The sequence below is a fragment of the Lemur catta genome, chromosome 17, assembly GCF_020740605.2.
Source record: "Lemur catta isolate mLemCat1 chromosome 17, mLemCat1.pri, whole genome shotgun sequence".
Classification (NCBI taxonomy): Eukaryota; Metazoa; Chordata; class Mammalia; order Primates; family Lemuridae; genus Lemur; species Lemur catta.
This window is the reverse complement of record NC_059144.1, coordinates 25,505,057-25,520,195: the sequence shown is the minus strand read 5'-3', so window position 1 is coordinate 25,520,195 and position 15,139 is coordinate 25,505,057. Positions and strand designations below refer to the sequence as shown.

General features: G+C 49.2%; 2 protein-coding genes across 4 annotated transcripts in view; both read left to right on the top strand.

The window, feature by feature from the left end:
• Positions 1-15,139, top strand: part of HM13 (histocompatibility minor 13) — a 40,530-nt gene that overhangs the window by 10,438 nt on the left and 14,953 nt on the right. For all 3 annotated transcript variants that reach the window (XM_045529497.1, XM_045529498.1, XM_045529496.1), the window contains exons 3-7: positions 3,492-3,574; positions 8,765-8,853; positions 11,597-11,682; positions 11,775-11,900; positions 12,652-12,709. In XM_045529497.1, the coding sequence (XP_045385453.1) occupies positions 3,492-3,574; positions 8,765-8,853; positions 11,597-11,682; positions 11,775-11,900; positions 12,652-12,709 (442 nt within the window). The remainder of the gene's footprint in view (positions 1-3,491; positions 3,575-8,764; positions 8,854-11,596; positions 11,683-11,774; positions 11,901-12,651; positions 12,710-15,139) is intronic.
• On the top strand, positions 9,890-11,590 carry MCTS2 (MCTS family member 2). Its single transcript, XM_045529499.1, has one exon. The coding sequence runs from the start codon at positions 10,057-10,059 to the stop codon at positions 10,600-10,602; it is 546 nt and encodes a 181-aa protein (XP_045385455.1). The 5' UTR covers positions 9,890-10,056; the 3' UTR covers positions 10,603-11,590.

Sequence of the window (15,139 nt, the reverse complement as noted above, 5' to 3'; positions counted from 1 at the left end):
CCAGGCTGGAGTGCCGTGGCATGATCATAGCTTACTGCAACCTCCAACTCCTGGGCTCAAGTGATCCTCTCACCTCAGCCTCCTGAGTAGCTGGGGCTATAAATGCTCACCACCATGCAAGGCTTTTTTTTTTTTTTTAAGAGATGGGGTCTTGCTGTGTTGCCCAGTCTGGTCTTAAACTCTTGGGCTCAAGCAATCCTCCTGCCTCAGCCTCCCAAAGTAGTGGGATTGCAGGTGTGAACCACTGTACCTGGCCTACATCCCCATTTTTGATTAGACAGATAGTGCCAAATCACTCTACAAAAAGATTATACCATTTTACAGTGTTACTAACAGAAGTGTACTGGCTTACCCAGACTCACACCTGCAATGGGTAGCACCAAAATTTTTGGTTTTTACCAGTCTGTGAGTGAATCAAAAACATAATTTTTAACACCTACTTCCTATTCCATAGCTCCCTCATTATTGGATCAGAAATATCTTTTTAATTGTTTCAGAATAGTGCCACAAGCAGATATAGCATAATTGACTTACAGCATTCCCCTCACTTTAAACAGAAAATGTCATTCTGATTTTTACTCTTATAAATAAGAGTGTATTAAGTAATAATGAGTAATCACTGATTTTTTTTTTTCTTTTTTTCCTGGACCTGGGGTGAAGAGCTGAATTTATCCAATGCCTTGGTTCATGGCATACCATCCTCAGTCCATGCCAGGAACCCCCATGTTTTTTCCCTCTTCACCCCAATACCCACCTCCATTTCCCATCTTCATTTCCCTCTCTGCCAGAGATGCCTGCTCTAACGTGTTTGATTTATGTCCTTAGATATGTATGTTTCTTATAGAATATATAGTATTGGTGTATCTGTGTGTATGAGTGAGCGTTGAGTTTCTGTAAATAAAACTGTGCAATGCCTCTCCATTTCCTTTTCGCCTCCCCTCTACTTTTGAGCTCTCTCTGTGGCTCTGTGTACATGTAGCCCATTGCTTCTGACTTTGCATTTGGCAGATCTCTCTCAAGTCTCTGCTGTGCTAAGTAAGCAACAGGAATATACACCCAGTCCCTCGCCTCAAGACCTGACATTTTTAGTATTTAGGATTCTTTGCTTAGGCCAGATGTCCCAAAAAGGAATTTCTGGCAGTGGGTGTGACCTTTTTTATTTAAGGAACTGGCTTCCTGTTGCTCAGCCTTTTCTCCTGGGCAGGTAAGCCTCGGCCTGCCTTGTGCAGGAGCACAGTGCATACTTCCTCCCTGTGCCTCTAGAGTGTCCATGCTGAGATTTCTAGTAGGCAGCTTCCTCCTGGACCATGCAGCCACTGGGCTCCTCCTGAACTCCAACCTGTTGGCTGGTTGGTTGGTTCGCTTAACAGAAAAACACAGTAGCTCTTCCTCGGCCCCTTTCCTCCCCTCCTTCCAAGTGGGGCACTGGAGTTTGTAACGGTATAGTAAATGTTTTAACACTTCATATTTTCCTGATCCCTCAATATCCCCACAGACAGGCCGTGAGCATCCCACAAGGTAACTGGGTACACCACTGTGATAACACTGGTCTCTGCCACAAGTTCCCCTTCTTGCCTCCCTGCCCCATTGACTGTGGCGTAGTGCCATTCAGACATACACGAAAGTCCCCTCATGCCTTTTGCTTGTGTGCTGCACCCTGACTCCCAAGAAAAGCACTTGTCCATGGGTCTCCCTCTCTAGGACCTGGGAGTATGGTAAGTCCTTTCATTGCGTAGGCCTCTCTGAGGGACTTTGCACCTGAGTTTAGAATGATCACATCCTCATCACCAGTTGTGTTGCAGGTAGGGGAGTAAGTCCCCTTTGTGGGGTCTCTAAGGATCACTCCAACAGACCCATGGAACTTATGCTCAGAAAGGCATGTGAAATGAAAGGATCTACACTCACAGGTCCCAGAGAGGGTGGCATGGCATGCCACACAGGGGCCACATGGGAGGAGCTCCCAGGGAGCGGCTCAATCAAGCAGGTGGAGAAAGAGGGGAAGAGGACCCCTGAGTGAGCACCTTTATGGCAAGGGCCATAGGTGTGGCTCTAACTTTTTAGCAGCCAAAGTACAAAGGAAAGTGAGACTTGATGTCCTGTGCACGTGGTCCATGCAGTCAAACCAACCAGAAGCTCAGAGGTGTGGCTCGAGAGAGATTTCTCCTGAGGGCCCACATTGAAGGAACATAGTGTGAGAGGTACACATCTTCGTAAATAGACACAATCCATATGCCTACAAAATATGTTCACAGGTCTGTTTCTTGAGGCATTCACATAGGCCCCTGACTTACTCATCCATTCAGTCATTCTACATTTATCGAGTGCCTGCTACTTCAGGCACGTGTGCAGGGGATACCAAAGTGAGGAAAACAGCTGACCATCCCTGCGCTCAAGGAGCGTCTGTTAAGTGGTGGAGACAGACACCAGTCACATAGATGTGAAGTTACAGCTCTGAGAAATGCTGTGAAGGCAAGGTCCTTAGTGCCAGGAAAGCACAGAAGAACCAGCCTAGGGTAAAGCCCCAGTCTTGCCCAAGCTCCCATCCAAGATACAGCACCTCCATCTGCCTAGCTGCTCAGTCAAAACCGCAGGAACCATCCTTGTTCCTGCCCCCTCAGCCCTCACATCCTGCCCCTCCACACGTCCTGCAGCTCTGATCCAAGAACAGATAGAATCGTTCCGCTGCTCATCACTTCCCCTCCGTGCCCCAGTCCAGGACACCCTCCCCTTCTGCTGGGTTGTGTGGTGCCCTCCTCACTGGCTCCCTGCTTCCACTCCTGCCCTGTGGGATCTTCTATTCAGCAGCAGATGGGTCCTTTCATGCCGTCCGATCATGCCCCAGCCCTGCCCTTAGCACTTCAATACCTGTCTCACCCAGGTGAATCTAAAGTCTTTGAATTGGGAGCATTGTGACAAAGAATATTTCTCAGTTTCACCTAACAGTAATAAGACCAAGAAGCAGCTGTCAGGGCTGCTGTCATAACTTCCAGCCATCACTGCAGGAGGAGTCATCAGGAAAGCAGGGTGTGGAGAATAGAGCAGGCACGCAGATGTCTTGTGGCCAGCAGCCCTGGGGCCTGGGTGGCCACTCTGTAGGGGCTCCCTAGGTTTCTGAGCAGAGAGAAGGAAACATGGAAGAGCAAGTTCTGAGGTTCCAACGGTTCTCCTGGGGCTCTGTACTTCAGACTCCCCTGTGCCCCTAGAACCCTCGTGCAGAACACAAACTCAATAATTGCCTGTCTCCAGGTATGGAGCCACCAAGCATAAACCTACAGATTCCTTTGGGAGATACATCTGGGGGCTTGAGGTTCCCCCCTTTTTTCCCACAGCTGCAAACACTACAAGGTCTCTAGTACTGTCTAAGACTCTTCCTGACCATCCCCCAACTCCAGAAGGGTGAGACCAACGTCCAGAAGATAAATGGGGACTCTGGTTTCCTTATCACCACCAACAACCCTGACTTCCTGTTTCTCTTTCTGTTTTTGCCTCAGATATTCTCCCAGGAGTACATCAACCTCTTGCTGTCCGTGTATTTCTTCGTGCTGGGAATCCTGGCCCTGTCCCACACCATCAGGTCAGAAGGCACCTCTCTGCAACATTTGAAGCAGCTTTCTCAGGAGCCAGTACAGGGTCTTGGATGAGAACATGACCTTTGCCGTCACTCAGAGCCAGGTTTAAATCCTGGCTGTAAAACTCCAGGGACTCTTTCCCCTGTGCCACATTGTAGATGATCAGGACAAGAACTATAACCTCTCTGGGCTGCAGTTTCCTTACAGGGAATGATAAGAATCTCTGTTGGGTGTCTCCCACCACCACAATTGTTGGGAAAGTTATTTGTGGATGGTAATTCACAGTACTGAGGTGAGCGATACCAGTGCCGCCAGCTGTTGTGGCCTGCTGTGTACCACGCAGGGTGCTCGGCTCCTCACACCTGACCTTACAAGGGGAGCGAGGCAGTGTGGTGAGAAGTTAGGAGTGTGGGCTCTGGAATTTGACTACCTGACTTTGAATCCAGACCCTGCCACTCTGTGACCTCAGACAAGTTAGTTCATCTTTCTGGCCTCAATTTCCTCACAAATTTGGAGAAAAATAATAGTACCATCCTTGTGGGGTCATGGGGAAAGCTTTTAGCATGGTATCTGGCACTTAATGTGTTCAGTAAGTTTAGCTGCTGCTGTTACCTGTGTCAACCTGCCAGACAACATTATATGATTAGCTTTTGCTTTTAATCCTGTGTCACAGTCGGAAACTGAAGCTCAGAGAGGTTAAGAAATTTGCTAGGATCACACAGCTGATAAGCAACAAAGCCAGGATTCAAACCCAGGTGTGGCCCCAGAGCCCATCCTCTTCCCCACTGCCATCCTGCTCAGACTGCCACACGTTCAGGTCATTTCAGTGGGGATGAGTAATAAAGGCCAGTGTTCCTCGGGGACCTACGATTGGTGTTTTGGCCAGTTCTCCACTGTGCAGCACTATCCTGTGCATTACAAACATTTGGCATCCTTGCCCTGCTCCCAGATGGGAGTTGTGCCACCACCCTTGCCTCAGCTTGTGACTACAAAGATGTCCCAGCATGTTTCTGTCCACCCCTCTTGAAGTGGTACAGCCTCAGGCTGAAAACCACTAATAAATCAAGAGGTGGCCAGCAGACCGGAGAAAGTTCCCAGAAGGAAGAAACTTGACTTGAACTCAGCTGTGAAGGGCAGGAAACCTGGAGGAGGTAGGTGCAAAGGAGAGAAAGGTCAGGCCAGGAGCTGGATGGTTTGTGCACATTGAGGGCACAGTCGAAGTAGACAGAAAAAGCTAGAGAGAAAGAGCAGGATGTGCTGACCAAGGCTTTGAAAGCCAAGGTGAGTGTGGCCTTGTTACTCTGGGCACTCTGGGAGGACAATGTGGTAGTCAGGAGTGTGAGCTCGAAGCAGGCATCCTGGGACCAAGGCCTGGCTCGGCCAGCTCTATCATTTGTATAAGTTACTCAAGCTCTCTGAGCATTAGTCTTTCCACCTATAAAATGGAGGGACTGCAAGTACCTCCTCAGAGAGATGTGGGAAGGATCAGATGAGCCTCTCTAATGTCCCTAGAGCACATAGTGAGTTGAGTGGCTGGCCCAGGGTTACACAGCTGGAACTTCAGCTCTGGTCCTCTGACTGAGATCAGTGTTGTCTTCACCTACACTGACCCTTCACCCCCAAAATCTTTAGCTAGCTCGGGAGAATTCTAGTCCAGCCCCACATCCTGAAAAATGAAGGCCCAGAGTGACTTGAACCAGCAAGACAAGTGGCAGGCCCAGTCACCATTGCTCAAAGGACAGACCTGTCTTTTCATGGTGGACCTGAGCTGGGGTAGAGCCAGTCACTTCCAGGCACTGGATCCCTCCTTTCCTACGCTGACTAGCATCTTCCCTTCCTCCCTCCAACTCTAGCCTTTGTACCCTAGCATCTGTGAAAGGCTTGAGACCCCTGGTTCTCCCCACTGCCCAATCTGCACCTCAGAGTGAGAGAACCCAGTGTGTTTTGAAAGCCACTCTTGGGCCATGTGCTAAGGAATTGATTATTTATCTTAGCAACTTTACAGATGAAATCTTCTCTCTACCCACCTGCTCAAGCAGGGTATTTTTAACCTCTATCATTTTGACAGCAGAGACTTTTTTTTTGCCTTGTAGAGCAATAACTAAGGGACATTGTCCCAAATTTCTCATAGATTAGCCAAGAAACAATTGTTTTTTAACCAATTCAAAATTTTGAGAGATAGACATTATCAACAGAAAATAAAACCAACAGCAGCTAAAACTGTACATGGTAAAATTTGTTAGTGACTAGAAACTAACAGAAGAATCATTTTGTTAATGAAATTCAGAGCAACAAAATTTGACCTGGGAAAATCATATCTTGTAAAACTACTGATGGCTCTTGGGCAGAAGGAGTGCTCACCATACAGGAAGGGCCAAAGGTGTCCACTGAAAAATCTGATACTGACCAGAAACTGTTGGATGATTGAGATCATTACTATAAAATTTACATGGGAAAGAATGGAATCTAATGGAAATGATTTTAGTAAAGGGAGGGGATCATTTAAGCATGCTTTTTAGAAAGTCAATCCAAGAATTAAATTGACTTTTCTTCAATTAAATTGAGTTTTCTTACATATTTTCTCAAAGAACGTCTACAGTGTTGTTAGAATTTACATGAACTTCTGGTATGTACAGACTTGGAGTCGGACCTTCTTCAGGATCCAAACAAGGTCCAAAGGTTCAAGATGCGGAAATTGAGGCTTTGAGGGGTTATGGGGTTATATGGACTCCCAGAATTCACAGCTGGTAAGGGCGGAGTGAGGTTTTGACCCTGGGTCTGTCTGATTCCAAAGCCAGTATTCATTACAGTTCTGGCAAAAGTGAAGGGGAAGGGAGAGTTTAAAGAGGGTGGGCTGGCCACCCTCTCCCGTCGGACCTGCAGTCTCCCGGGGTGGCAGAAGAGAGGCCCACTGAAAGGCTGTGAAGAGCTGCACCCGAGTTGAGATTCTCTTAGGATCCCCTGCGCCTCCACCATCCCCTAGCCCACCTCAAGCCTCTTTGGGAACAAACCACAGCTTGGAGTATTGGAGGGAGGGAGGGGCCACAGCCTGCCTTCACCTCATATGGTCACCAAGACTCAAGCCCAAGCCAAATCCCAGACATCCTCCCTGCCAAGGGAACCTCGGTTCATTTTCATCCTGTCTGACTGAGCTCACGCCCCACACAGCTAACCTTTAGAGGGAGAAAAGGCCCAGAAGGCCCAAATCTGCCACCCCAGGAGGAAGAGGCCACATCACCAGTTTCATTGACTCTTGCCTTCCACCCCCAGGGGAGAAAGGCACCAGGATGTAGTTTCTCAGCAGGAAGAAGTGACCTTTAGGTTTCACGTGAGCCATCAAGGACCAGAAAGAATCTCTGTCTGCTACTAAAAGTCTGCATTCAGAGTTCAGCAAGCGTTTATCAGATGCCTCCCTGGCACCAGGCAGCTTCACGCCAGGGTGGGGTGAAGATGATGAGATAGGGCCCCCGCCCTCAAGTCCACAGACTCACACTTGACTCTTCCCCTCTGTCATCCAGCAGCCCCTTTTTTCTTGGAGTAACAAAGACATCAGTCTAGAAACTTTCTACTGGAAGTTAAAGCTTCAGTTAAGCTTACAGGGTGCCAAGTACTCATTTAATTCTTTTAGTAGCCCTACAAAGAAAGGTATTGTAGTGTTCCAGATGAGGAGATTGTTGCACAGAGCAGTTAAATAACTTTCCCAATGTTACACTGCTAATAAGTGGCAGGGCTGGGATTTGAACCCAGAGACCACATTCTTAGCCATCACACTCTGCTTATTGAGAAACTAAGCACCAAACTCCTACGGAAGAGGCCAGCTAAGCTGCGTAAAGGGCTTGGCTCCTCAGGCTGCTTCTCTGCCTCTGCCCATACCTGTACGCACACCCTGACTTCAGACTCCCGCGAAAGTGATTCAGCAAACCAGGCTGAAAGTAGCTTCCAGCCTCCTCCACCAGCTTCTGCCACCCATCTCAGAGCCCTGCTGCGGAAGTCCATTCCTGACTCCACCCTCGTGTCTGCCACATCTCCGTTCACAAAGCCCTCTCATTCATACCACGAGCCCCACAGGTTGGGAGGGGTCCGCTGTTTCAAAAGTGGGGAATTGGAGGCCTGTTAGTTGGGAGGACCATTCCTGGATTTGCCTACCTCATTAGTCATCATCAGCCTGATGTGATGTCAAATGCTTTGGAGCTCAGGCTCTGGAGGAGTGTGCCACAGAAGCTCACAGTTCCTGCATCCCTGCTGCAGGCCCAGTGTTGGGCTAAGCTTCTCACCTGCCTTCTCTCGTATGTTCACAGTAACCCTTTTAGAAGGTGGTATTATTATCCCTACATACAAGAAAATTCTGAGACTGAGGCCCAGGAGACTGAGCCACTTAAGTGGCTCTCCCAGGGCCACATGGCTGGTACATGGCAAAGCAGGCTTCAAGGCTGGGCCACCTAAGCTCGTAGCCATTCCACAGCACTGCTGGGAACAGCTGGATCAAGAGGCCCTGGTTTGCTAATCTTGCTCTGAAGATGATCTAGAAAAGAACATCTCCATCTGTTCCTGGCCAGGAAGTAGGGCATGCTGGGTAATCAGAATATTCCTAGAGGTGAAGCCAAGCTGATCTTGAGCAATAGAAGCCTTTGTGGAAGGAGTGAATGTGAGGGTGATCATGCCCTGGGGGGCTGAGATTCTGTGACTGATCACTTCCAGCTGAGTTTATAAAAATCTCAGGCCTGTTGCTGGACAACAGAATGACAAGTCGTGGAGTCGGGTAGAGGTGACCATCAGGTCTAGGTCTGGAAGGGAATCCTGGAATATGCTTGACAAGGGACTCACAGGTGGTGCATGGGCCAGACTTTGTGATCCATTGCTGTCCCCAAAACTATATTTTACATGAAAGTCTGTCTGCCTCTGCTTTGCATTTCTTGACTGGTAACAAAAAAGCAGTTTGGGAATCACTAGGAGTTCAGTGACCTAGGTTGGAGTCTGAGCTTAGATACTGGCTCCTTGTGTGACCCTGGGCAAGTCACTTATTCTGAGGGCCTATTTCCACATCTGTAGAATGGAAACAATAGCACCTACCTGTCAGGGCGGCTATGAGGGTGCCAGGAGATAACAGCTGTAAGTGGCTGTTGGGGGGAGTAGTGTTAGGGCCGTGATTGCCTGTGGGGGCTCTGTTTGCCGACCTGCTTTGTCTTTCCTTCCAGCCCCCTCATGAATAAGTTTTTTCCAGCCAACTTTCCAAATCGACAGTACCAGCTGCTCTTCACCCAGGGCTCTGGGGAGAGCAAGGAAGGTCAGTGCTGCCCACTTTCCCCTGTGGTGTGCCCTGGGTGTTGTCCACCACCATTCCCTTTGTCTCTCCAATATTGGGGTTCTCCAATAGAGCAAGTGATGAAAGAGGTGGGCTCTGGGATCTCATGGCCTGGATTCCCATCCCAGCTCTGCTGCTACCTAGACATGGGACCCTGGGTGAATGCCTTACCTCTCTGAGCATTAGGTGTTTTTGTTTTTGTTTTTCATCTGTAAATTGAAAATGATAATCTACCTCCTTCATGGGCATGTTGTTCGGACTGCAAGTAAATGATGAGTGGAAAGCATTCAGCACACTGCCTGACACATAGCACTTAGTAAAAGTTGACTTTTGCAACTATTTTTATTGTGTTTACTTTTAGTGTGATTACATTCCACCTAAGATTTGAAAAGGGAGTTCTACAGTTCTTTTTCAAAAATGAAAAGTATGGAGAATTGGGAGGAGCCTAGGATTTACAGATTAGTTAGGGTACCAATTCGAATGCTGTAATAAGATTATCAATGGCTTGACCAAGTGGAAGGTATCTAGCACGCACTCTCTCACACCGGATCCGTGGCATATTCCTCCTTGTCCCTAGAAAGCGGTGATTTTACGTGATTCCTTTTTGCATCTCAAGTGCATCTGTGTCAAATAAATGATTGTAGGGTTTCATTAAGAAAGCTAAGCTTGCGGCCACAGACCCTTCCGGTTCCAGCCCCCATATGTCTTACGCTCCGCCATGCTGAGGGGTGGTCGTTGGATCCAGGATGGTGACGATCACGCCACTGCCCAGCCATAGGGAAAGAGAGACATCCGTATCCGGGGCCAGTGAGGCTGCAGAGGGGAAGCTGGGAAATGGCCGTGAGTCGACCTCATGTCCGGTTGGAAATCATCGCGGAGTGCCCCGGAATTGTATCACTTCTTGCTTCCCAAGTCCCGCCCCTTTCATCGATGCCCACTGAAGAGGACTCGATAGTCTGAGGAAGAGTGGACAGAGCGCCGCCATGACGTAGAGTTCGGAGGACCGGAAGTAGTCATATTTCATGGAGCCGTAAAGCACGGCTGCCTGCCTCGGTTTCCGGTTGGCGACAACGGTTCAGACCATCGGCGCAGGTTTTGGTGAAAGGGACGCCGCCCGACCTCTGCCGGTTCCGTTTCTGTCCGTGTCCGGGCCCTTGCCTGCCGTTGCCCCTTTCACCTTGGATCATGTTCAAGAAATTCGATGAAAAGGAAAATGTGTCCAACTGCATCCAGTTGAAGACCTCAATTATCAAGGGTATTAAGAACCAACTGATAGAGCAATTTCCAGGTATTGAACCATGGCTTAATCAAATCATGCCTAAGAAAGATCCCGTCAAAATAGTCCGATGCCACGAGCATACGGAAATACTTACAGTAAATGGAGAATTACTATTTTTTAGACAAAGAAAAGGGCCGTTTTATCCAACTCTAAGGTTACTTCATAAATATCCTTTTATCCTGCCACACCAGCAGGTTGATAAAGGAGCCATCAAATTTGTACTCAGTGGAGCAAATATCATGTGTCCAGGTTTAACTTCCCCTGGAGCTAAGCTTTACCCTGCTGAGGTCGATACGATTGTTGCAGTCATGGCAGAAGGAAAACAGCATGCTCTGTGTGTTGGGGTCATGAAGATGTCCGCAGAAGATATTGAGAAAGTCAACAAAGGAATTGGCATTGAAAATATCCATTACTTAAATGATGGGCTGTGGCACATGAAGACCTACAAATAAGCCTCAAAAGGAATGCACTTGGGGGGGCTAAATGTGGATATTGTATTTTATATGTGTTTGTGTGTGTGTGTGTGTGTGTGTGTGACACTGTGAAGACAATACCTATGTGGTTGTGCTAAGTAAATTTACCATATACTTGAAGGGAAAAAAATCAGGGTACTGTTACCACAGAGAAGAAAACAGAAATTGGGGGACAAGCATCAAGCAGCCTGCTACACTCTGGAATCTGAAAGGAGCAGCTGCACTCTGTGAATCTGGGCAAGCTTCATCTCCTCTCTGGGCTCCCTTACTTGAAAGTGATCAAGAATGGCTCTGAGGATGTCTGCCAGAGGGCCCCCCTACAAGAGCAGCCTTGGGGACTCCTTCCCGCCTTTTCTCCAGGCCTCCATCTTTCACCTTCTTCTTCCTCGTCTGCTGGTGAACTAGGGCTGCCAGCAAACTTCTTAATTCCTTTGGCGGCAAAGTAGAAAGGTTCCAGAATGAACTAGGACCTTGCTAAAAACCTGGGCTCAATGGCAGCTGGCATTGACTGAGCACCTGCTGTGTGCTGGGCACTGTGCTGAGCGCATTGTAAGGACTGTCTTACGTACTCCCCACAGCAGCCCTATGAGGGAGGTGCCATTATCACCTTTTCACGGATGAGGAAACAAGCTCAGAGAGGGACTGCCTCCCCAAAGTTACCCAGCCCCAGCTACAAGTGGCAAATCCTGTACTTTGAACACTAAGGACCACCTCCCACTGACCCTGCACCAGGCTTGTATTCTCTCTGGGCCTCCGCCATTCCCTTCTCTAGGATATTGGAGGAGTTGAGGGTGGCTCCAGTGAGCTCTCTCCCCTCCTGAAACTCTTACCAATCTGAGGCAAGCGAGGCTTAGCCTCCTAGCCTGTGGGACTCTGACAGTGCCCACAGCCATGCCCTCCTCCGTCCAGGGGCTGACAGGTGGGAGGGGCAGCCCCACCCCGGGGAGTGGACTTACTCGGCCTCTCTGTTCAGAGATCATCAATTACGAGTTTGACACCAAGGACCTGGTGTGCCTGGGCCTGAGCACCATTGTTGGTGTCTGGTACCTGCTGAGGAAGGTAAGTAGCCAGGTCCTGGGCAGAAGGGGAGGCTGGGGTGACAGGGCAGGGTCGGGGCACAGCATCCTGGTCTCACTCCTGTCTTTCCGCAGCACTGGATTGCCAACAACCTTTTTGGCCTGGCCTTCTCTCTTAATGGGGTAGAGCTCCTGCACCTGAACAATGTCAGCACTGGCTGCATCCTGCTGGGTGGACTCTTCATCTACGATGTGTTCTGGGTGAGTCAGGCAGGGAGCCCCAGCATGTCCAGCTTTGGGGCCCCCTCACCTTCCTACTCCCCTTCCTCTGTGGCCTAAGTGACATTAGTATGATGGAGAGCAACTGCCTTGGAGTGGAAGTCAGGCTCCCAGAGCAGGTCCCCTCTGGGCCTATCTGTGAAATGGATCTTCTTCTTCGTGGCCCTCGCATGGGTATTACTTAATCACATGTCTCCTCAGCAAGCAAGTTGAGACTTGGAGTTGAGACTCAGAGAAGTCCAGGCAGAGATAGTAGAATGCAAATGAACGGGCCTAGCAAGGGCACTGACCGAGGAGGAAGAGGCTGGCTGTGCTCTGGCTGCACACCAGCCCTGGGCTGAGGGACCTGTCATACTTGCTCTTGGAAGCATTGCAGAGGGATCGAGGTCAGCCTGACTCAGGCCCCTGTTCCCTGATCCCAGGCAGCCTCTTCTCCCCTTGAGTGGGTGGTGCTGGAGGACTTTATCCCTTGGGAGGAACAGAACCCTGAACAAACAAAGGCTACCTGGCTTAGGCCATTGGAGGTCCTTTCTATACTCTGAATTTCCCATTTGTTGCCCAGAACCAATATCAGTGCTCACCTCACCTCAACTTTAGGTCTGCACCGGAACCCCTCGCAGCTCCCTACCCTTCTCCCCACAGATCTCAGGCAGCGGCACATCTAGAAGCCCGGGAACGGCCATTCTTTCCCGACCAGCCCTTCATTTTCCTCCAAACTCTTCTCTTCTCCTAGGTATTTGGCACCAACGTGATGGTGACAGTGGCCAAGTCCTTTGAGGCACCAATAAAATGTGAGTGACCACCCCTGCCATGGGGAACCCCTCTGCCCACCCCAGCTGGCCCATGCCCTCGTGGTCCCTCTTTTGGTCAGTGCCTCTCCCTTATCTCTTGCCCACGTACCTCTTCCTTCTCCAAGCTTTCCTGTGTCCCTCCAGCCTGGTGTCCTTCTCAGTGATTCATCTGGCTGTGTTCACAAGCGGCCACCCCCTGCCTAGGCCCTGGCCTCTGGACCCTTGGTCACAGTGCAGCGTGGTGTGAGATGAGCTAGAATGGGAGCAAGCATGGAGAGGAAGTGTTTAACTCAGCCCGGGGTGGGGCACGCAGGGACCTCTGCACTGAGACCAGAAGCTTCCCTACCTGGGATCCCCTCAGCACCGGGGTATTGGGTGCTGTCTGTCTCACACCTCTCACACTGCCTTGGTTTTGTTCTTCAGTGCATCTGTTGTTTATTGTTCAGAAAATCCAACTACAGGTTGAGCATCTCTAATCCAAAAATCTGAAATCCAAAATGTTCCAAAATCCAAAACTTTTTGAGCATCAACATGACACAAGTGGAAAATTCCACACATAAGTACTTAACACAAACTTTGTTTCATGCACAAAATTATTTAAAATATTGTATAGAGCCGGGCTTGGTGGTGCACACCTGTAGTAACAGCTGCTTGGAAGGCTGAGGTGGGAGGATCACTTGAGCCCAGGCGTAGAAGGCTGCAGTGAGCTACGATCACACCACTGCACTCCAGCCTGATCAAAGGAGCGAGACCCTGTCTTTTAAAAAATAAATAGATAAAAAATAATGTATAAAATTACTTACAGGCTATCTGTATAAGGCATATATAAAACATCAATGAATTTCCTGTTTAGATTTGGGTCTCATCCCCAAGATATCTCATTATATGCACATATTTCAAAATCCAAAAAAATCTAAAACGTTTCTGGCCGTAAGCATTTCAGATAAAGGATACTCAACCTGTATAAGCATCGTCAAACAAGGGAAATTTTGTTATCTTACACTACAGCAAGCCCAGGGGTAGAAGACTAAGGGTTGGGTTAATGACCCTCAGTGACTCTATTCAAGAGCCAAGGTCACCGGGTGTGGTGGCTCACGCCTATAATCCTAGCTTTCTGGGAGCCTGAGGCGAGAGGATCATTCGAGGTCAGGAGTTCAAGATCAACCTGAGCAAGAGTGAGACCCTGTCTCTACTAAAAGTATTAAGAAATTAGCTGGACAACTAAAAATACACAGAAAAAATTAGCCGGGCATGGTGGCACATGCCTGTAGTCCCAGCTACTTGGGAGGCTGAGGCAGGAGGATCGCTTGAGCCCAGGAGTTTGAGGTTGCTGTGAGCTAGGCTGACGCCACAGCACTCTCGCCCGGGCAACACAGCAAGACTCTTGTCTCCAAAGAAAAAAAAAAAAAAGCCAAGGTCACTTCAGTCCTCCCACCCCACCATTCTCAGCATGTCCACCTGTCCCTTAGCTCATCCCTTCATGGTCCCAAGATGGCTGCCACAGTCTGTAGCATTGACTTCTCGCACAGCCACATCCAGAGACAGAAGAGGGAAACTGTCTCTTTTTCATCAGGGAGGGATGTTTTTCCCCAAATCCCCTGTGCAGTTTTCCTCATATTTTATTGGCCAAATTGGGTCACAGCTCAAGTCCAAACCATTCATTAGTAAGGGGGATGGGAAGAGCATGATTAGCTTAGAGTCCAAGCCTTAGACTAGTCAAGAATCGCTACCTGGGATCACAAGACTCAAAGAGGGGGACTTCAGGCATGACAATAAGGAAAAAGAGGAAGATGCTGTCAGGTAGGCATTCAGCAGGGCATGAGTGCCATGGAAGCACTGGCTCAAGGCAGGGGACAGTCAGGGGGACTCGGGGAATGAAGAAGTACCTGTCTTTCTCATGGACTCAGTCTCTGCCACTGCAGACAGGTTTTCTCCATGTACTGGGGAGGGTTTCCTGGCCACAAACTGTTCCTGAATTCTGTGGCCCCAGCTCAGTGACCCCAGAGGAAAACAAGTTTCTTCCAGCTTTGGACTGAATAACCTACAGGGCCCAGCTTGGCTCATGAGCCAGACACTCCCACGGGGGAGATGGAGGATTGTGATGAACAGACTGGGGTCACGGCCCTCTCCAGTGCCTGGGGGCAGAGCATTTGAATTGGCAGGCCCCGAGAGCCAAGTGTAGAAGGGAAGGGCAGTTCTCCAGAGCAAGGGAACAGATGCTGGGCAAGCCAGAACAACAGTTATTCCCCACGTGCTTTGATGGATGAGCCCCAGGGGGTGCAGGAGCACAAGAACCCAGCCAAGGTGTCAGGAAAAGCTTTTCTGGGTCAAGAAGGATGAATGTGCATTTACCAAGCATGCAGGGGCCGTATGGGTGTTTGAAAGAGAATGCACAGTTTCAGCAGAGGGCTGGAGGCAGCAAAGTGCATG